A 23237-nucleotide genomic window follows, 5' to 3' on the forward strand; every position below is an offset into this window, starting at 1 on the left:
ACAAAACTCTATCTTCTATTTCTTATAAAATCAAGACGACCACCGATGAGAAGAGGTCATTCACCTTCCTCAAACAAAGTTTCGGTATCGCACTACAATGCGGCCTGCTTAGAAGTGAACAACTAAACGGGCCATAAGCCAACTGTTTTTTAACCTTTTGTTTGTATTTAAAACTACTGAATTAATTTGAGCTGTTTAAACTTCGAAAAAAAATTTTAATCTTGAATGTTTTAATTATGAAAGTTGTCTATTTTTTGGTTTCAACAATTATTATTTAAATTGATGATTTTATATATGTAGTAATTTTGTCATTTTTAATGAAATCTTTTGTTGAAGTAATCTGTACTTAAGTAGCAAATATACTATCTGTAACCAATCTGTCGTTTGAACTAATTTTAACTATTTTGAACTAATTTCATTTAATTTATACGCTTTATTGATGCTGCGGCTGATTAAAGTGTTCTTTCGTCTAGTGTTTTTTTCGAATTGGTGAACCAAGAGTTTGGAACCTTTCTAGTTTTTGGTTGGAATTCAGATTAGATTTCACCAATCTTAGGCAGCCGCCTTTTATGTGATTAATTGTCAAAGTGTCCGTGTTTACAATCTATTTTATTTTAAGCTTATTTAGCTGCGATCTTTCTTTCATTTTTTTTCTAAAAAACTGCAGCAGTTTTTGAAATTACTGTTTATGATTTATGCTTTTATTTCAGAAGTATGAAATTGAAAGTGTATTCATTTATGTGGAGATCAATTGACTGACTTCTGTGGACCTGATTTTTGTGTTTTCTGAAAAGTAGCTTTCCTGAATTAGAAGAAAAACAACGAAAATGTCCATTTCAATGCGACCGTTTGGTGATTCACCAACAAGCGCGTTTCTGGTGAGTTAAAAAAACAAATAGTTAATCTTCACTCGTCGACAAATGTAGTGAATACTATTGTAGAGGTCTTCGTGTTATTTTTTTGTTTTTATATTTAAAGAAAATTTTGAGCCCTTTTCGTCCCCTCCCCTATCTGCGAACTTTAACTAGTTTTTTTGCTCGAATTGTCGGATTGTTACAAACATTGGTATACAGACGAATTAAAGTATGACAAACGTATTGGGTCCTCATTATTAACCTTGTAAAACTCCTTGTTACGTAAAAAAACGGATGCATACGTGAGGTGGGGGGAAAAAGAGCCAAAGTCTGTTCACGCTCAAATTTGAATTGTTGTGGTTTCTTTAAAAAATTTTTAAGCGCAGTTCATTTTTTTAATCCATTGATGAACAGCAAAAGTGTGAAAGTTTTTGGATTTTATTTTTCAGATTTCCAGTGGAATGAAACTTCAACTATTGATCTAGTTTTCTCAGCTAAAAAAATGTAATCAGCAAAATTAATCATAAATTGTTCTTGCATTTTCAACAGCCTTATGGCTATATTTTTACCACGTGCGAGAGCAAGTTTCTTGTAATCGAAAACTATACTTTTTTCACGTAATCAACTTTTCTTACTAATTCTGCTGACATGCTCAATTTCTTGAAGAAATGAATTGTCTTAAAAATTACCCCCCAAATCTGAGATATTGGGTTTGGTGGCTGGAACAGATTAAAGGGAAAATCTGACACCAGCGGCTACCTCCAGTTTTTTTACACGAAAAGTTACGGCTCTCATTTTCGATTTTCAAGTTTTCGATTTTCTGAAACTTTTTTAAAACCTAATATTACAAAGCTCGAAAAAAAACGGGATGAAGGGGCTTCCTAAGGATGTCGGATAACCTCTATTTTTCAGGAAACAAGTATTGATCTTCGGAAAAGTCAATTTTTGAACTTTGATTTGGTTTTGAAAATGTTGATTTTTCTCAAAAATAACACTGCTAACTCTTATATTAATGGTTTAATCAACAAACAGATTGTGGGCTTCGTCTTTTTGACCTTTCTTAAAAACTGCTCAGAGAAATCTGCGATTAAAGATTGAGTCGAATGAAATTTAAGCAAAAATTTTTTCTGCAGAAAAGGCGACTTCTTATTTGAGAAAACTTGTTGTCTCATTGGAAACTTTCTGCATTTTTTTTCCACTCAAATCTGAATCATTTCAGGATTCATTCGGAAAAGCAGGTTATGGGATTTTTCCCGGTAGTGATCTGGACACTTTAAGTCACTTTTGTTGAAACTGTTGTGCGGTGCGTATCATGGGAATCCTAGAAATTATCGCGAATTATAAAATCATCAGACGGTGCACGTTCAATCAGAAACTTCACCAAGCGTTCAATTGGGCGCTTCACGTTAAGAACGAGTCATCTCGGTGCCGATGTTGCTTGTTTTTGCGAGTTGTTGGTAGCAAGAGGCAGGCGAGCGCTAGTCGATCATGCAAAAAGACCACTGCCTGTCAAAAATGAACAAGCTAAAAAGGATCATCCGACGGAAAAGTAGCTGGTAAACGCCAAGGTTGACAAGAAGGCTATTGCAAATAAAGCTGTAGCTCTGCTCGTGCTGAAGTTAGTTTTAGATGGTTCTCCATTCGGGACGAGCGACTGTTTCAGTCGTTGGAGAGATCTGTATTCAAAAATGGTTCCGGACTCAAATTACACAAAGCTGGCTTGTGGGCCTACCAAAGCAACATATATGCTTGTGCATGACCTTGTTCCATTAATAAAATCCAAGATCACCAAAAAGCTTCGGGGCGAGCGGTTCACCATACACCTAGACGAGTCTTTTACAACGGTAAAATTCGTTTAGAAATCTGGATTGCTTATCACGATTCATTTTCTATTGTTTGGCACTACTTGTCTTCGAAGGAGTTGGAATGCTCTGTTTCGCTGAACGATATATCATCTCTGTATAATATCCATCAATTTATTTTGATTTGATTGACGGAATCCTCAACGAACTTAAGCTGAAGAGTACAAATTTCGTTGCATGACTGACAACTGCGCAACAAAGCGAGGCCAGCGAACTGGACTTGTCAGTGTGTTCGTCACCGGGTTTGTCAGGGTGTGGAACTCATCAAGCTTATTTGGCTCATCGAAAAATTTGCAGGAGTCTTATTATTGCAAATTGCATGCCCGTTCTTACAAAGTTCTTTAATTTCATCCACAACACCTCGAAAGTTTAGTCGGTACTCAAGCAGCAGTGGACGTTTCTAAAAAAAAACCTTTGACATTTCATTGAATTTGATCAAATTGTATCAGTTTACGGTAAAGAACAAGAGTGTTAGATCGCCTGTAGAGTTTACTGCTAGGAGTTCGGAGAAAAACTTGAAAGTTTTAATGACAAATCAGGAATTAGTGAAGTATTTGCATACTTTTGCAGAGAAATTACTTAGGTATAGTCCCAAATTTTCTTGCGTCTCCGATAACGCAAACAGTTTACGTGTTACACGATAAACTGGAGTCATTGAGCAACAGCCGAACGTTTTATTCCAAACTTGAAACGTTAACTTTGAGTTTTAATTCAGATGTTGTCAAGAAGAAAGACGAGGTTGCCACATTAGCGGTTGTGTTTGGGTCTTTTTCGCTTATTGAACTGTTCAATCAAAATAAAGTGGAATCGCTTTCTGAGATGTATTTGCTTTACGAGTCGTCGCAGCTCTTGATTCCACAGAACATGCTAGTTGAACCATGGTTCAGCGAAATGAAGACTGCCGAGAGTCTGCAACAGAGTCATTTCTCTCCAGAAACTTACAATGATGTTAGACTGGCAAGAAGCTTCTTCTCGCGTTCAAGTTTTGAAGATACTGAGATTTTAGCCGAGTTGTTGTTCATGTCGAAAGCTGCAGAGAGTTACGTGAAGAAGGTGAAAGCTGCCTCTGAGGCAAGTCGTATCCAACATGAGATTGCAGCCAGTGCTCGTGAACATTTGGGAGTGTTCAAAAGTCACACGCCTAGTGGGCTCAAAAAGAAAATCACCGATACCGACGAGTTGGAAAAAGCTCTTGGTCGAAAAGCTCCAGAAAAAAAGAAAGCTAAAGTGGAACTAGAGAAAACAGGTGTTGTTGAACATGCCGATGCTATGTCTGCAAGTGTGCAAAAATTAAAGGTTCTAAACAGTCACTTGTTTTTGTTTTTCTTAAGGGAGATACTCTGAAAGTTTTCGTAAGTTACGCATTTCATCCCGCATTAGTAAACCATATTCTAAAAAATGTGAAACAGGTACCTCCAGCTTTAGATGGGCCCCTAGTTTTAACTATAATTGAAAGTCAGTTCTGTACTTTGTATTTTAATAACTCGCTTTATAAAAAATTTATTGATTTGTTTTTGTTTGAACGGGTTCGTCTTATGTTATATTGGCTTTTTCAAATTGCTTCAGGAATGGGTCTTAAAATTTCTGATTTTGAAACTTTAAAAGCTTGACTTTTTTCAACATACTTTCATTTTTGGCTGAATCAGGGTCGACTCAATTTTTTCACCTTAGTTGAAGCTCGTTTTTTGATATTCAATGATTGTTAAGGCTGCTTTGGAACACATCCGAGCAAAAATATGAAATTTCTGTAGAAATAGTTTTTCAGTAATTTTTTCAGTTTAGTTCTTTTCAAAAAAAAACTGGCTTTTCTTTTTTCAAGGAAATTTTTGCAATGCACTGTTTTTATGGTATCGGAAGAGGTGCAAAGCATCGCTCTGCCTCTGTATTAACTTTGAAATTTAAAAAAATAATTTTTCAAAAAGGTCATTTTTTTGTTAACTTGCGTTTTGTGACTCCTTTCCCAGCATCTGTTGTCAATGTTTTGTTTCCTTGCGTTCATGTCTTTTTTCCAAGACATCGACGTCCAGTTTTCGATTTTCTGAAACTTTTTTAAAACCTAATATTACAAAGTTCGAAAAAAAGAGGTGAAGGGGCTTCCTAAGGATGTCGGATAACCTCTATTTTTCAGGAAACAAGTATTGATCTTCGGAAAAGTCAATTTTTGAACTTTGATCTGGTTTTGAAAATGTTGATTTTTCTCAAAAATAACACTGCTAACTCTTATATTAATGGTTTAATCAACAAACAGATTGTGGGCTTCGTCTTTTTGACCTTTCTTAAAAACTGCTCAGAGAAATCTGCGATTAAGGATTGAGTCGAATGAAATTTAAACAAAAATTTTTTCTGCAGAAAAGGCGACTTCTTATTTGAGAAAACTTGTTTTCTCATTGGAAACTTTCTGCATTTTTTTCCACTCAAATCTGAATCATTTCAGGATTCATTCGGAAAAGCAGGTTATGGGATTTTTCCCGGTAGTGATCTGGACACTTCAAGTCACTTTTGTTGAAACTGTTGTGCGTATCATGGGAATCCTAGAAATTATCGCGAATTATAAACCCTCAGACGGTGCACGTTCAATCAGAAACTTCACCAAGCGTTCACTTGGGCGCTTCACGTTAAGAACGAGTCATCTCGGTGCCGATGTTGCTTGTTTTTGCGAGTTGTTGGTAGCAAGAGGCAGGCGAGCGCTAGTCGATCATGCAAAAAGACCACTGCCTGTCAAAAATGAACCAGCTAAAAAGGATCATCCGACGGAAAAGTAGCTGGTAAACGCCAAGGTTGACAAGAAGGCTATTGCAAATAAAGCTGTAGCTCTGCTCGTGCTGAAGTTAGTTTTAGATGGTTCTCCATTCGGGACGAGCGACTGTTTCAGTCGTTGGAGAGATCTGTATTCAAAAATGTTTCCGGACTCAAATTACACAAAGCTGGCTTGTGGGCCTACCAAAGCAACATATATGCTTGTGCATGACCTTGTTCCATTAATAAAATCCAAGATCACCAAAAAGCTTCGGGGCGAGCGGTTCACCATACACCTAGACGAGTCTTCTTACAACGGTAAAATTCGTTTAGAAATCTGGATTGCTTATCACGATTCATTTTCTATTGTTTGGCACTACTTGTCTTCGAAGGAGTTGGAATGCTCTGTTTCGCTGAACGATATATCATCTCTGTATAATATCCATCAATTTATTTTGATTTGATTGACGGAATCCTCAACGAACTTAAGCTGCAGAGTACAAATTTCGTTGCATGACTGACAACTGCGCAACAAAGCGAGGTCAGCGAACTGGACTTGTCAGTGTGTTCGTCACCGGGTTTGTCAGGGTGTGGAACTCATCAAGCTTATTTGGCTCATCGAAAAATTTGCAGGAGTCTTATTATTGCAAATTGCATGCCCGTTCTTACAAAGTTCATTAATTTCATCCACAACACCTCGAAAGTTTAGTCGGTACTCAAGCAGCAGTGGACGTTTCTAAAAAAACCTTTGACATTTCATTGAATTTGAGCAAATTGTATCAGTTTACGGTTAAGAACAAGAGTGTTAGATCGCCTGTAGAGTTTACTGCTAGGAGTTCGGAGAAAAACTTGAAAGTTTTAATGACAAATCAGGAATTAGTGAAGTATTTGCATACTTTTGCAGAGAAATTACTTAGGTATAGTCCCAAATTTTCTTGCGTCTCCGATAACGCAAACAGTTTACGTGTTACACGATAAACTGGAGTCATTGAGCAACAGCCGAACGTTTTACTCCAAACTTGAAACGTTAACTTTGAGTTTTAATTCAGATGTTGTCAAGAAGAAAGACGAGGTTGCCACATTAGCGGTTGTGTTTGGGTCTTTTTCGCTTATTGAACTGTTCAATCAAAACAAAGTGGAATCGCTTTCTGAGATGTATTTGCTTTGCGAGTCGTCGCAGCTCTTGATTCCACAGACATGCTAGTTGAACCATGGTTCAGCGAAATGAAGACTGCCGAGAGTCTGCAACAGAGTCATTTCTCTCCAGAAACTTACAATGATGTTAGACTGGCAAGAAGCTTCTTCTCGCGTTCAAGTCTTGAAGATACTGAGTTTTTAGCCGAGTTGTTGTTCATGTCGAAAGCTGCAGAGAGTTACGTGAAGAAGTTGAAAGCTGCCTCTGAGGCAAGTCGTATCCAACATGAGATTGCAGCCAGTGCTCGTGAACATTTGGGAGTGTTCAAAAGTCACACGCCTAGTGGGCTCAAAAAGAAAATCACTGATACCGACGAGTTGGAAAAAGCTCTTGGTCGAAAAGCTCCAGAAAAAAAAGAAAGCTAAAGTGGAACCAGAGAAAACAGGTGTTGTTGAACATGCCGATGCTATGTCTGCAAGTGTGCAAAAATTAAAGGTTCTAAACAGTCACTTGTTTTTGTTTTTCTTAAGGGAGAGACTCGGAAAGTTTTCGTAAGTTACGCATTTCATCCCGCATTAGTAAACCATATTCTAAAAAATGTGAAACAGGTACCTCCAGCTTTAGATGGGCCCCTAGTTTTAACTATAATTGCAAGTCAGTTCTGTACTTTTTATTTTAATAACTCGCTTTATAAAAAATTTATTGATTTGTTTTTGTTTGAACGGGTTCGTCCTATGTTATATTGGATTTTTCAAATTGCTTCAGGAATGGGTCTTAAAATTTCTGATTTTGAAACTTAAAAAGCTTGAATTTTTTTAACATACTTTCATTTTTGGCTGAATCAGGGTCGACTCAATTTTTTCACCTTAGTTGAAGCTCGTTTTTTGATTTTCAATGATTGTTAAGGCTGCTTTGGAACACATCCGAGCAAAAATATGAAATTTCTGTAGAAATAGTTTTTCAGTAATTTTTTCAGTTTAGTTCTTTTCAAAAAAAAACTGGCTTTTCTTTTTTCAAGGAAATTTTTGCAATGCACTGTTTTTATGGTATCGGAAGAGGTGCAAAGCATCGCTCTGCCTCTGTATTAACTTTGAAATTTAAAAAAATAATTTTTCAAAAAGGTCATTTTTTTGTTAACTTGCGTTTTGTGACTCCTTTCCCAGCATCTGTTGTCAATGTTTTGTTTCCTTGCGTTCATGTCTTTTTTCCAAGACATCGACGTCCAGTTTTCGATTTTCTGAAACTTTTTTAAAACCTAATATTACAAAGTTCGAAAAAAAGGGGTGAAGGGGCTTCCTAAGGATGTCGGATAACCTCTATTTTTCAGGAAACAAGTATTGATCTTCGGAAAAGTCAATTTTTGAACTTTGATCTGGTTTTGAAAATGTTGATTTTTCTCAAAAATAACACTGCTAACTCTTATATTAATGGTTTAATCAACAAACAGATTGTGGGCTTCGTCTTTTTGACCTTTCTTAAAAACTGCTCAGAGAAATCTGCGATTAAGGATTGAGTCGAATGAAATTTAAACAAAAATTTTTTCTGCAGAAAAGGCGACTTCTTATTTGAGAAAACTTGTTTTCTCATTGGAAACTTTCTGCATTTTTTTCCACTCAAATCTGAATCATTTCAGGATTCATTCGGAAAAGCAGGTTATGGGATTTTTCCCGGTAGTGATCTGGACACTTCAAGTCACTTTTGTTGAAACTGTTGTGCGTATCATGGGAATCCTAGAAATTATCGCGAATTATAAACCATCAGACGGTGCACGTTCAATCAGAAACTTCACCAAGCGTTCACTTGGGCGCTTCACGTTAAGAACGAGTCATCTCGGTGCCGATGTTGCTTGTTTTTGCGAGTTGTTGGTAGCAAGAGGCAGGCGAGCGCTAGTCGATCATGCAAAAAGACCACTGCCTGTCAAAAATGAACCAGCTAAAAAGGATCATCCGACGGAAAAGTAGCTGGTAAACGCCAAGGTTGACAAGAAGGCTATTGCAAATAAAGCTGTAGCTCTGCTCGTGCTGAAGTTAGTTTTAGATGGTTCTCCATTCGGGACGAGCGACTGTTTCAGTCGTTGGAGAGATCTGTATTCAAAAATGTTTCCGGACTCAAATTACACAAAGCTGGCTTGTGGGCCTACCAAAGCAACATATATGCTTGTGCATGACCTTGTTCCATTAATAAAATCCAAGATCACCAAAAAGCTTCGGGGCGAGCGGTTCACCATACACCTAGACGAGTCTTCTTACAACGGTAAAATTCGTTTAGAAATCTGGATTGCTTATCACGATTCATTTTCTATTGTTTGGCACTACTTGTCTTCGAAGGAGTTGGAATGCTCTGTTTCGCTGAACGATATATCATCTCTGTATAATATCCATCAATTTATTTTGATTTGATTGACGGAATCCTCAACGAACTTAAGCTGCAGAGTACAAATTTCGTTGCATGACTGACAACTGCGCAACAAAGCGAGGTCAGCGAACCGGACTTGTCAGTGTGTTCGTCACCGGGTTTGTCAGGGTGTGGAACTCATCAAGCTTATTTGGCTCATCGAAAAATTTGCAGGAGTCTAATTATTGCAAATTGCATGCCCGTTCTTACAAAGTTCTTTAATTTCATCCACAACACCTCGAAAGTTTAGTCGGTACTCAAGCAGCAGTGGACGTTTCTAAAAAAAACCTTTGACATTTCATTGAATTTGAGCAAATTGTATCAGTTTACGGTTAAGAACAAGAGTGTTAGATCGCCTGTAGAGTTTACTGCTAGGAGTTCGGAGAAAAACTTGAAAGTTTTAATGACAAATCAGGAATTAGTGAAGTATTTGCATACTTTTGCAGAGAAATTACTTAGGTATAGTCCCAAATTTTCTTGCGTCTCCGATAACGCAAACAGTTTACGTGTTACACGATAAACTGGAGTCATTGAGCAACAGCCGAACGTTTTATTCCAAACTTGAAACGTTAACTTTGAGTTTTAATTCAGATGTTGTCAAGAAGAAAGACGAGGTTGCCACATTAGCGGTTGTGTTTGGGTCTTTTTCGCTTATTGAACTGTTCAATCAAAACAAAGTGGAATCGCTTTCTGAGATGTATTTGCTTTGCGAGTCGTCGCAGCTCTTGATTCCACAGAACATGCTAGTTGAACCATGGTTCAGCGAAATGAAGACTGCCGAGAGTCTGCAACAGAGTCATTTCTCTCCAGAAACTTACAATGATGTTAGACTGGCAAGAAGCTTCTTCTCGCGTTCAAGTCTTGAAGATACTGAGTTTTTAGCCGAGTTGTTGTTCATGTCGAAAGCTGCAGAGAGTTACGTGAAGAAGGTGAAAGCTGCCTCTGAGGCAAGTCGTATCCAACATGAGATTGCAGCCAGTGCTCGTGAACATTTGGGAGTGTTCAAAAGTCACACGCCTAGTGGGCTCAAAAAGAAAATCACTGATACCGACGAGTTGGAAAAAGCTCTTGGTCGAAAAGCTCCAGAAAAAAAGAAAGCTAAAGTGGAACCAGAGAAAACAGGTGTTGTTGAACATGCCGATGCTATGTCTGCAAGTGTGCAAAAATTAAAGGTTCTAAACAGTCACTTGTTTTTGTTTTTCTTAAGGGAGAGACTCTGAAAGTTTTCGTAAGTTACGCATTTCATCCCGCATTAGTAAACCATATTCTAAAAAATGTGAAACAGGTACCTCCAGCTTTAGATGGGCCCCTAGTTTTAACTATAATTGCAAATCAGTTCTGTACTTTTTATTTTAATAACTCGCTTTATAAAAAATTTATTGATTTGTTTTTGTTTGAACGGGTTCGTCCTATGTTATATTAGCTTTTTCAAATTGCTTTTCCCGGTAGTGATCTGGACACTTCAAGTCACTTTTGTTGAAACTGTTGTGCGTATCATGGGAATCCTAGAAATTATCGCGAATTATAAAATCATCAGACGGTGCACATTCAATCAGAAACTTCACCAAGCGTTCACTTGGGCGCTTCACGTTAAGAACGAGTCATCTCGGTGCCGATGTTGCTTGTTTTTGCGAGTTGTTGGTAGCAAGAGGCAGGCGAGCGCTAGTCGATCATGCAAAAAGACCACTGCCTGTCAAAAATGAACCAGCTAAAAAGGATCATCCGACGGAAAAGTAGCTGGTAAACGCCAAGGTTGACAAGAAGGCTATTGCAAATAAAGCTGTAGCTCTGCTCGTGCTGAAGTTAGTTTTAGATGGTTCTCCATTCGGGACGAGCGACTGTTTCAGTCGTTGGAGAGATCTGTATTCAAAAATGTTTCCGGACTCAAATTACACAAAGCTGGCTTGTGGGCCTACCAAAGCAACATATATGCTTGTGCATGACCTTGTTCCATTAATAAAATCCAAGATCACCAAAAAGCTTCGGGGCGAGCGGTTCACCATACACCTAGACGAGTCTTCTTACAACGGTAAAATTCGTTTAGAAATCTGGATTGCTTATCACGATTCATTTTCTCGTGTTTGTCACTAATTGTCTTCGAAGGAGTTGGAATGCTCTGTTTCGCTGAACGATATATCATCTCTGTATAATATCCATCAATTTATTTTGATTTGATTGACGGAATCCTCAACGAACTTAAGCTGCAGAGTACAAATTTCGTTGCATGACTGACAACTGCGCAACAAAGCGAGGTCAGCGAACTGGACTTGTCAGTGTGTTCGTCACCGGGTTTGTCAGGGTGTGGAACTCATCAAGCTTATTTGGCTCATCGAAAAATTTGCAGGAGTCTTATTATTGCAAATTGCATGCCCGTTCTTACAAAGTTCTTTAATTTCATCCACAACACCTCGAAAGTTTAGTCGGTACTCAAGCAGCAGTGGACGTTTCTAAAAAAAAACCTTTGACATTTCATTGAATTTGAGCAAATTGTATCAGTTTACGGTTAAGAACAAGAGTGTTAGATCGCCTGTAGAGTTTACTGCTAGGAGTTTGGAGAAAAACTTGAAAGTTTTAATGACAAATCAGGAATTAGTGAAGTATTTGCATACTTTTGCAGAGAAATTACTTAGGTATAGTCCCAAATTTTCTTGCGTCTCCGATAACGCAAACAGTTTACGTGTTACACGATAAACTGGAGTCATTGAGCAACAGCCGAACGTTTTATTCCAAACTTGAAACGTTAACTTTGAGTTTTAATTCAGATGTTGTCAAGAAGAAAGACGAGGTTGCCACATTAGCGGTTGTGTTTGGGTCTTTTTCGCTTATTGCACTGTTCAATCAAAACAAAGTGGAATCGCTTTCTGAGATGTATTTGCTTTGCGAGTCGTCGCAGCTCTTGATTCCACAGAACATGCTAGTTGAACCATGGTTCAGCGAAATGAAGACTGCCGAGAGTCTGCAACAGAGTCATTTCTCTCCAGAAACTTACAATGATGTTAGACTGGCAAGAAGCTTCTTCTCGCGTTCAAGTCTTGAAGATACTGAGTTTTTAGCCGAGTTGTTGTTCATGTCGAAAGCTGCAGAGAGTTACGTGAAGAAGGTGAAAGCTGCCTCTGAGGCAAGTCGTATCCAACATGAGATTGCAGCCAGTGCTCGTGAACATTTGGGAGTGTTCAAAAGTCACACGCCTAGTGGGCTCAAAAAGAAAATCACTGATACCGACGAGTTGGAAAAAGCTCTTGGTCGAAAAGCTCCAGAAAAAAAGAAAGCTAAAGTGGAACCAGAGAAAACAGGTGTTGTTGAACATGCCGATGCTATGTCTGCAAGTGTGCAAAAATTAAAGGTTCTAAACAGTCACTTGTTTTTGTTTTTCTTAAGGGAGAGACTCTGAAAGTTTTCGTAAGTTACGCATTTCATCCCGCATTAGTAAACCATATTCTAAAAAATGTGAAACAGGTACCTCCAGCTTTAGATGGGCCCCTAGTTTTAACTATAATTGCAAGTCAGTTCTGTACTTTGTATTTTAATAACTCGCTTTATAAAAAATTTATTGATTTGTTTTTGTTTGAACGGGTTCGTCCTATGTTATATTGGCTTTTTCAAATTGCTTCAGGAATGGGTCTTAAAATTTCTGATTTTGAAACTTTAAAAGCTTGAATTTTTTTAACATACTTTCATTTTTGGCTGAATCAGGGTCGACTCAATTTTTTCACCTTAGTTGAAGCTCGTTTTTTGATTTTCAATGATTGTTAAGGCTGCTTTGGAACACATCCGAGCAAAAATATGAAATTTCTGTAGAAATAGTTTTTCAGTAATTTTTTCAGTTTAGTTCTTTTCGAAAAAAAACTGGCTTTTCTTTTTTCTAGGAATTTTTTGCAATGCACTGTTTTTATAATATCGGAAGAGGTGCAAAGCATCGCTCTGCCTCTGTATTAATTTTGAAATTTAAAAAAATAATTTTTCAAAAAGGTCATTTTTTTGTTAACTTGCGTTTTGTGACTCCTTTCCCAGCATCTGTTGTCAATGTTTTGTTTCCTTGCGTTCATGTCTTTTTTCCAACTGTCTGTTGGCTATGTTTTATCATTAAATCCTTTTTAATTTATAATAGTCTTTTTCCTAGCTTTTTTGTTTTTGGGCTTTGTCTTTTTATCTGATTTCTTTTAGGAAGCCTTCAGAAGAGCGTCTACATTTTAAGCGAGTGTATATTTTAAAATAAAAGTTAAATAGAAACTTGTAACTTGATAATGCTGAATTTTTATAATGAGCATTGGCAAGGATTTATCTTCTTTTTTCTATCATTTTTTTCGGTGGTCTCTTTGTGGAATTTATTGGATTACTCGGATGTTTCCAAACACTTGGGAGGATGGCTTCAGCGATACGGTCGTTAGTCTTTGGGCTGTTTTTTCTTGAGAACACTTTATCTGATGCAGCAAAGCTTAAGAATATTGTTAGGAAATATTGAGCCTCTTAATCTGAAATTGACGTGCAGTCTGCTCAAAGAGCCTTACTTTGGCCTTTTTTAAATCTATCACTAAAGCGCGACGAAAATAAGGTAAACCCCAATTAATTGAAATCGTTTGCGCGGAGACTTCATTTATGGAGTTTCGTCAATTTTTTTAAGGCAAGAGAAGTAGCAGATTGAACAGCAAAAATCCCAGCGCTGATGAGTTGAATCAATGCCGGAAACTACTTGAAGTTCATGTCTTGTTGTGTCATGTGATTTTTAAAAAGCAAAAAAAAACAATTCGTATCAGCATTGTACGTGTTCATCTAGATTCTGCCTTTAGATTTTAATCTTTCTGTCAAATTTTCACTCACTTTGGTTGGTAAACAATAACTTAATTGGAGGCGTTCATAAACACTTCTGAATGTGAAAGCCTTTTCTACTCTGCTACCAAATTATAAAAGCTAGATTTATTAGTGAAAATTCATGTTTTGAATGCGCGTGTTGAGGCCTGTCGACTAAATAAATAACTTACCATTTTAAGAAAACTTTGAAGAACAAAAAAACACACAAGGGGATTCGGATTTTCTATTTTTATTCGTTAAAAGTAACTTAATTGTTAAACGTAAAAATCACCTTGTGACTTTATAAAGTGACGCAGCATTGCCAATACATGTCATAACGCATTCTTTTATTGTGGCCGGCAAGCAAGATGACCAAAGTTTATTTCAAGCAACAGACTATTAAGACAAAATTTTTCGAGAGATTAAGAAGACATTTTAATCTGTACATGTCCTCAATCGAAAATGGTGTTCAAATTTCAAGAATTTGTAAAGCTTTGATGCGAGCTTAGATGGGGTTTCAATGATCAGTTCTGGATTACTCGAATCTTATGTACTGGAAAGTGTATGTTAGTTTGAACTGAATGTATTGTTCAATGATTTTGGGATAGTTTTTCTGCAATTTGTAATTATTTTGCCAGAAAGTTTTTAAAGTTTCATTTTTTAATGAGCCAATAACTTGCATGGAAAGTCTATGAATTTGAGCGATTGCTACAAATAGTTTCCGGTACCAGCCTATACTCTACGACATTTATGGTATATGAGACGTCACTTCTTGATAATACGGCGCGAGCCATTAGATCATATTGCTCAGTATTTAGAGGCCGTGCACTGTCACCTTTTAATAATACGCGAACCATTAAATCATATGTGTAATTTTTTGGATGGTGTGTACCGGCTTCATTTGTAATTGGTAGACGATTGAAAACCAAAATATTGCAAATATCTATCGAAGTTGCTAGATTTTGACCTGAGACGAGACGTGCATTAGCAGATAATAGTTTTTGGCGACTATCGCAGTAGTTTGCTTTTGACATTTTGAGATTAACTTATGCCATAAAATGTGCATTGTCATAATTTGAGTCCATTGTATTTTTCGTACCATATTTGATTAATAAAAACATCAAGAGCGTATATTGTTATTGTCGCCTTGCGAGTTTAGTCCTGGATTTGAATTCAACTTTATCCAAATTGGTAAGTCAATTGTTTCATTTTCAAGCTTTTTATCGTCTAGTTTTCTCTAGTTCTCTGAATGCAGAAACGTGATTGCATGGATACCTTTTTTCTGTAGCCTTAATTTTCCTGCATTTTTTTTACCGTTCTTAGACCTTTTGGCGTTTTTTGTTTGTTTTTATAAAGTGCTTTTTCGCCTGTGCTGATATAGTTTTTGTGACATAACGATACTATATTTTCGCAGCAGTCCGCGGTTTTTTATGTGCAGAACTTTCTCAAGAAAGTAAATTGCTTAATTTCAACGGTTTGAAGAGAAAAAGAAATTTCGGAATTTTTTCAAAACTGTAATTTTGCATGGTATTTTTTAAAAACAAATCTTTTGAAAATTCAGGTCCATAACAGTTGCAAATTACTAGATGTATCCTTGTGTTTCATAGTATAGGGTATTGTTAAAATTTCTTCGTTGCAAATTTGAGTTCCCTTTGAGTTGTGTCAAAATTTGAATTTTGTTTAGTCTAAGGAAGAGCAAGACAATCTATTGCGGCAGCGAGAAGACGAGGTGAGAAGACTGAAGGCTCAATTGGAGAGATACAGAGGTCTCAAAGGGGCTAACAAAGACAGCATTGCAGAATCCGAATTGTTCGAAGAGAACACGAAACTACTTTCACAGGTAGATGAAATAAATGACTTGAATTAAGTCACCGCAAAATAGGCTAACTTTGACAAGAAGCGGGTTAACTTCGACATCGTAAAATGGTACTGCAATTATCACCCCTAGTTCGCATGCAGAGACTGAAACCAAAGTGCCCTTCTGTATACTGTTTATTTTGTCTTGCATATGGATACTACCTTTTAACTCCTAACAACTCAACGCCGTTCAATTTCTTTCCCGACCATTTAATCTTTATCCTTTATATTAAATGAATGACAGAAAATTTAAAGCCATCTTTTAGCTGACATAAGGCGCAATGGTTAAGAGCGATCATTGAGCTCAACGTTTAAAAAAATCATCACAACTAAGAATTTTCTAGAATTTTTCAGTCAATATCAAATTGACGCTTCAAACTTTTTAACTCGAACTTTCACCATCCAAATTGCTTCATAAAGTAACTCGAAGTATTTCAAAGTTTCATAGTGGGAAAAGTTTGCTGAAAAAAGACTAAATTTTTGCGAACCGATTCAGTCTATGAAATAGTTGAAGTAATTGAAAGTTTCATAGCTTGCTTACAAAAACAAACTTTTCGCGAACCAATTCAGTCTTTGAAAATACTTGAAATACTTCAAAGCTTGAGTAGCTTGCTTACAACAACTCAAACCTTTTCGCGACCCGGTCTATGAAATAACTTGAAATATTCAAGTTTCTTCGCTTGTATAGCTTGCTTAAAAGAACTTTTTAAAAATGGATTTGTTCTATGAAACAACCTGGAATGTTTCAAAAATTCTTGATTGAGTAGCGTGCAAAGACTTTTTGTGACTTAATTTGTTTTACGAAATAATTTCAGTTTCATTGGTTGAATAACTGGCTGACCAAGACTGAAATATTTTGCTCCATGAAAATTTTTTTATTTTTGAGAAAGTTTTATCAACTGTTTCGCTCTATAGAAAAATTGTTAATATTTGAAAAAGTTTTGAACTTAAAGTTTTCGCAAAACCCTTCGGTTTGGGAAACAGATTAAAATATTTGGAGGTTCATCCTTGGAATAGTTTGCTCAGAAAACCTTTATTTTTTTTGCAATACAATTCGGTCTATGAAAATAACTTTTTGCAATCCGGTTCGCTTCATAAAAAAATTGAAAAGTTCAATTGCTTGAATAGAAAACTTGAATTTTTTGTGAACTCAATTTGCTTTACAAAATAAATATACATATTTCAAAGTTTCATTATATAGCTGGCTGCAATAGAAAAACATCAGCTTTCCACGACCTTCATGAATTAACTTAGTATTTCAAAATTTTTTAGCTTCCTTAGAAAAAGTTTCAAGATTTTGTGACCACATTTGGTCCAAAAACAACTTTTTTCAAGGTTTCATAGCTTGTATGGCTTGCTTAAGAAAAACTAACTTTTAACAAACCGATTCAATGTTAGAAATATTTCGATTTTTTTATGGGTCTTAACTTTGAATTTTTCAAATGGCTGCAATACACAATTTAAATTTTTTTTTGCCATCCAATTTCCTGCTGGAAATATCTTGGAATTTTTCAAAATTTTGTAGCTTGCTGAGAAAAAGTTCTGCGAACCGATTTGGTCTAAAACAACTTGAAATTTTTCAAAATTTCATAACTTGAATAGCTTGCTGAAGAGAAAATTGACATTTCCCCCATCCGATTTACTCTTTTCGCCATCCGATGTCCCATATGAATCAACCCTTCACATCTTTCAATCACTCAAAAATTCTCGCATACCTATTCGGTCTGAAATAACTTTAATTATTAAAAAACTACATAGCTTGAATATTTTTCTTCAGAAATACATGATTTTTTTTCGCGGAACGATTCGATCTAGGAAATAAATTGATATACTTAGTTTCTTACCTTGAATAGTTGCTTAAGAAAAACTTGAACTTTTGCCTATCAGTTTGCTCCATAAAAATAACAAACGTTTCAAAATTTTTTGCTTGAATAGCCTGCTGAAATTCTTTTGACTGTTTGCCAACCGATTCGCTTCTTGAAAGAACTTGATTGTTAAAGATTCTTAGCTTGAAAAGCTTGCTTAAGAAAAACTTTTTTTTTCTCGAACTGATTAGCTCTATGAAAAACTTCTAATATTTGAAACTTTCATCACTTGAATGGCTTCAACTGAAAATTTGAAATTTTTCGCTAGCCGATTGCTTCATGAAACATGGATAGCCGGTTACTGTGCAAGTAGCACAGAACGTTCCGACCAGTCTCAAAAAATTAGAACAAAATTATGTTTCCAATTAGGGTAGTTTTTTTTCGTCTTGGTGTGATAAAAGAATCTTGTAAAATCATGCAAATTCTTAAACTCAGTCATCGTAAAATATGCAAATTTTCAAACAATTCTTGAATATAAAAAACAAGAAAAACAAAAAAACTTTGAAAAAAGTAAAAAAAAAATTTTTAAAATAATTTTTGTATTTTTGATTCCTAAGATGAAGCTAAAAACTCCAAAAACCAACATCAATTGAGTAAACCTAAATTTTCAAGGCTGAAATTAAGCATAACTAAGCTAATGTAAGCCTCCTCTTTCGCTCGAAGTTAGACGAAAAATCAAAAAGTTCAGACCCGTTTTTCTCGCTTGCTAGTTATATGTTAAATGAATGACATGTTTTCAGCAAATGAATGACATGTTTTCAGCATAAGGCCTAATATTTAAGAGGCTATCGAGGGCAACGTTTTAAAAAAAACTTTACACTTAATGATGAAGAGAAGGCCAAGAATATTCTAGAACTTTCAAACATGCTTAAGACGCTTTAGAAACATGCTCTCGAATGTTCTAGAATTGTTTATGACAAACATTCAATTCTTCAGACAAGATGAACTCGGTTCAATTTCAAGGGTGGCATTATCTGTCGAATTTAGTTTTTCTCCCTGCTAGAAAAACTAAATTTTTGCAATCCAATTTGCGCGATGAAATAACTTCAAAGTTTCATAGCATGAATAGCTTGCTTTGAAAAACTGAAATTATTTTATACTGAAACAACTGGACATACTTTATAGTTTCATCGCGTGAAAAGCTGGCTCAGAAAAATTTTGAATTATTTCAGGCTGTTTCTTAGACCGAATATATTTTGCGAAATTTTAAAGTTTTCTAAGCAAATTTTCTTGCTCACTTTTTCCTAGCAAAGTTTTCGCAAATGATTTGCTCATTGAAATAACTTGAAATGTTTCATCAAAGTTTCATAGCTTAAACAGCCTGCTTAGGAAACTTAAACTTTTCGCAAAACGATTTTAAACACTTAAAATTGTTTCAGAAATAACTTGACATCATTCAAGATATGATAGCATGAGTAGCTTGCTTAGAAAAAATTAACTTTTTGCAAACCGATTCGGACTATGAACTGACTTGGTCATTAAAGTAACTTGAATATTCGAAAGTTTTTTTTTTAGCTTGAATAGCTTGCTTAGAAGTTAGATTTTTCGCAAATTGATTTTTTCTATGAAATAACTTAGTTTGTTTAAAGTTTCATGACTTGCTTAAAGAACTTGCTTAAAACGACTAAAGCTTTTCGCGGAATGATTTGGTCTAAAAATCTATTGAACTTTTGTATCAAAATTTTAATGGTTGAATGGCTCCAGCAGAAAAACTTAAACGTTTCTTAATCGATTCCGTTCCCAAAACAAAATTGAAATTTTTCTATTTTTCTAAGTCCTAAAGCTGGAACAGCTTGCTTAGAAGAAAATTAAACTTTTCACGAACCGATTCGGTCTATTATATATGTTGGAAATATTTCAAAAACTCAAAGCTTGAATAGTTACTTGAAAGTTTAAAACTTTTTGCGAACTGATTCAGTTTTTCATAAATCAAAGTTTCATAGCTTGATTAGTTTGCCTGCAAAAACTTTTTTTTTCGAACCGATTCGATCTATGAAATAACTTTAAATGCCAAAGTATCTTTGCTTGAAAAGCTTGCATAAGAGAACTTTTCTTGAACAGATTCGCTCTATGAAACAACTTGAAATATTTCGAACATTCATTGATCGAGTAGCTTGCATAAAAAACTTGGTTTGTTGTAAAGTCATTTGCTTTGCGAAATAGTTTCAAAGTTTCATCAATTGAATAACTGGCTGAGAAAGACTGAAATTTTTCGTAAAACGTTTCGCTCCATGAAAGAACTTTAACGTTTTGAATTTAATCGCTAGAACTTAAGTTTTCTCAAAAACCATTTAGTTTAAGAAACTGAATTGAAGATTGCAAAATTCATCGCTAGAATAGCTCACTCAGAAAACCTTTATTTTTTCGCAAAACGATTCGGTCGAAGAACCAACTTGAATTAGTTCAGACGTTTATCGCTTGGATGGCTGCAATAGAAAAACCTCAGCTTTTCGCCCTCCGATTAATTCATGAAATAATTGGTAGCCTCCATAGAAAATGGCTGAAGGTTATGCGACCACATTTGGTCCAAAATATGTAGAATTTTGGCAAGTTTCATAGCGTGCATGGCTTGCTTAAGGAAAACTGACTTTACCGAACCGATTCAGTGGTGGAAATGTTTCAAATTTTTATGAGTTGAGTGGCTCCAATTGAAAGATTAAAATTCATTGATTGAGTAGCTTGCATAAATTAACTTGAAATGTTTTCGAAGTTTTCAATTTGGCACAGCTTGTGTAGATAAACTTCAATTTTTCGCGCAACGGTTCGTTCTTGAGTTTTAATCATTTTCAAACTGATTCACGATATGGCTGAGCTTAAAATTGTTCTTTGTTTTGTTTATTGGATGGCTTGATAAGAATATCAACTAATTTTTTGCGAGTCGATTGGTTTTTGGTGACGGGCTTGCTAGTACCTTAGCAATTTGACACCACGTCATTTTCATTTTGATGCAACACCGTGTTAATCGAAAAACTAAGAAAACTTACTTTGACACTTACTTCGGTAAATATCAAAGAATGAACCAAGTCATATGTGCGCTACTTATAGAGAGTTGCAAAAAGTTCGGACAGACAGAATTGATTAAAAAGAGCAACTGTCTAGACATCAACGGAAATTAAAACTGAAATAAACATAACGTCGAAAGTTCATAAACCAGAGTTTTGTTCGAAAATTATAACCACGGCGGGCAATTGCATCCAAAGCGTCGAATAGTAAACCTTGAAAGAGGAAAACTTCTGCTCAGGGTGGCTATTGTTTTTCTGCGATTAGTTTCCCAATTTTAAATGATTTGATCATCTTCACTGCCGTTTGTTTTTTTTTTTGGTGCGCCCTAATCTGTTTTTTTTTTTCTGTGTTTCGGTTTCTAACTAATTTTGCTAACTGTTTTACAATAAAATCTGGATGTTCATTGCAATATTTAAAAATTAGGCTAGCATAATCTTCGGATATCCAACGGTCTTGCATTTTGAGTTTGGCCTGAAAAAAAATTCAAGGTTGTTCGGCTTCAGATTTTGCATGCAAAAAAGCGTCGAAAAGCACTGATTGCACATTTTAATTAATTCTGTCTGTCCGAACTTTTTGCTACTAATTATAATACCAGTGAGTTTTGAACAGCATAAATGACCTCGCCAATCAATAATTTGGATCGTTAAAATGATTCGAAGCAAAAACGAGCAATTTTTCAAACTTAAATGGCCTCTCAATTATTTAAACCTTCTTTGGCCAACTTGGTGTAATTTTGAGCCGGTTGAAAAAATTATAAATGTTTGATATCATGTTAAAAAGCTAAAAGTCATGTAATTTTGCATTCATGGTCGTAGTTGAACCGATCGCTGTTTGCAGCTTTTTTTCGCAGAAAAACGCAATATTCGAAGGGGTTGCCTGGCCCTATTCCCAACCCAGCATCTCATCAAAAGGGCGATTGTGAATAAATAGCTAATTGCACGAATCAAGTTATTGCGGTATGTACGTTTTCTGGATGTCTGCAAGATAGCGTTTTTTCAAAATATGCTGACAAAATTTATTTAAATTAAAAACTGAATTTTAAATTAAAAGCAAATCAAAAACATTTAAAACAAAATATGCACTGGCAAATTTATAGATAAGTTCAGTCTTTATGCACAGACAATGTTTTGAGCCCTTTCATTTAAACTGCGATGCCTGTTTCTTGTTATGGCCACTGGACGCACCGAAGAAAAAAATTTTATGGAGAGGGGTCTTTTTGCATTCTGGCCTTTACTTTACTCAGAGTGAGCTTCGCTGAAGTCTGATTGTATGCCGAAATGCCATCCTTCGACAATATTTGTCCTAGTGAACCCTCTCACGGCCGTTATTCGCTGGTTCCAAATGATGGGAATAAAATACCAAGATTAGGTATTCTGCTTTTTATAAAGGCAGAGCTAAAATACAGAAGGCTTGTCATTGTTTCGAGTCTAAAAAATTGCAATTGCATGCATTCTGATTTCTTGAAAGATCGTATTGGATTAGTCGATCTTTAAGGCCAAGGCTGAGTCGTGATTTGTTTCCTAGATCACTTTAAGGCGCAGTTCAACATCGCTCATGCGCCTCTGTGAGATATGAAAAACAACTCGATTAATGCTTGACGGTAAACATTTTTAGGAAGAACTGAATGTGAGACTGCTCGCAATGTAGCAAAAACGTAGCAAAAAGCTTGCAGTTAGGCTCCAATACAATCAAAACGTCCAAAAACCGATCGCAGATTTTTTTGTTTTGTTTATTTTGTAGAGGAAGGCGTATATGCAAGCTTGCAGTTCCAGATAAATTAGTTTAAATTGAGTATCAGCGAAAGAATTTTTGGGAGTAGTTTTAAAGGTGCCATTGGTCAACCAGATATACAATTTTTTCCGGAATTTTTGTGTCACCGCTCAAAATGTTTCGCTCTTAATCATTTGCCCATTTCTTATACAGGATAAATTTTTAAAAAATGCAGGAATTTGGAGGTTTTGCTTAACAGTGATGGTTGACATGATCACATCTAGCTGCATGCATTTACGTGCAGCCATTCGAAATGTTTTATTTGTAGTTAGAAGAGCAAATTGATTGGCGGTACTCTGTTACTGGCAAAGCCGCGCTGGCAACTGCGGTAGTTGGTGTGACTGTCTGACGGCTCTTTCAATTGTTTAATGGCGTTTGGGGCCGCTGGTTATTCGCGAAAGCGTTGAGTTTATGCTCTCCACGCGTCTCGGTTAAATCTTTGTTTTTTAAGAGTAATGAGCGTAGTGAGTACTCTTATATAGGTCTTGCTGATTTTTTTTTGTGTTTTTTTTTCCGGGAAAAAGTCTTAAAATTTGTTTACGCTCATTTTTGATTTTTCGCGGTTAAACTTGTGATGTCTTTTTAAGTTCAGTGTATTTTCAGTGTTAAAAGGAAGGCAAACTCCACTATTAAACAGCCAAAGTGTAAAGGTCACAAAAATGTGATCGACTTCTGATTTTGAAATTGGAAATTAATTATCAGATTTCCCAGCGAAATAAAAGTTTTACCTATTGATCCAGTTTTCTCAATTTGGGTTAATTTAACAAAAAAAAAGTGTCCGTCATAAATTGTTTTACAAATTCAAGGAGATCTAAGGCCATATATTTTTTTCTTCGAAATTCAAAAGTTGAAGGCTCATGAACAAACGAGTCAGTTTTTTTTCAGTTTCCTTGCGTTCATTACTCTTCTCCAACTGTTAGTTGGCTATGTTAATGGCAGATGCCCCTATTTTGCATGTGGTACTTTGAGCAAA

At 35.8% G+C, this 23237-nt stretch overlaps 1 protein-coding gene across 2 annotated transcripts in view; it reads left to right on the top strand.

Moving 5' to 3' along the window:
• The first annotated feature begins 714 nt into the window (after positions 1-714).
• The window catches only part of LOC134843446 (uncharacterized), a 33094-nt gene continuing 10571 nt past the window's right edge, over positions 715-23237 (top strand). Inside the window, exons 1-2 of one of the 2 annotated variants that reach the window (XM_063859611.1) lie at positions 715-878; positions 15454-15609. In XM_063859611.1, coding sequence (XP_063715681.1) covers positions 828-878; positions 15454-15609 — 207 coding nt within the window. In that variant the 5' untranslated portion in view covers positions 715-827. Of the gene's footprint in view, positions 879-14623; positions 14961-15453; positions 15610-23237 lie in introns of those variants that run through there. The other variant, XM_063859612.1, reaches the window with a different exon arrangement.

The sequence above is a fragment of the Symsagittifera roscoffensis genome, chromosome 1 (assembly GCF_963678635.1).
Source record: "Symsagittifera roscoffensis chromosome 1, txSymRosc1.1, whole genome shotgun sequence".
NCBI lineage: Eukaryota > Metazoa > Xenacoelomorpha > Acoela > Convolutidae > Symsagittifera > Symsagittifera roscoffensis.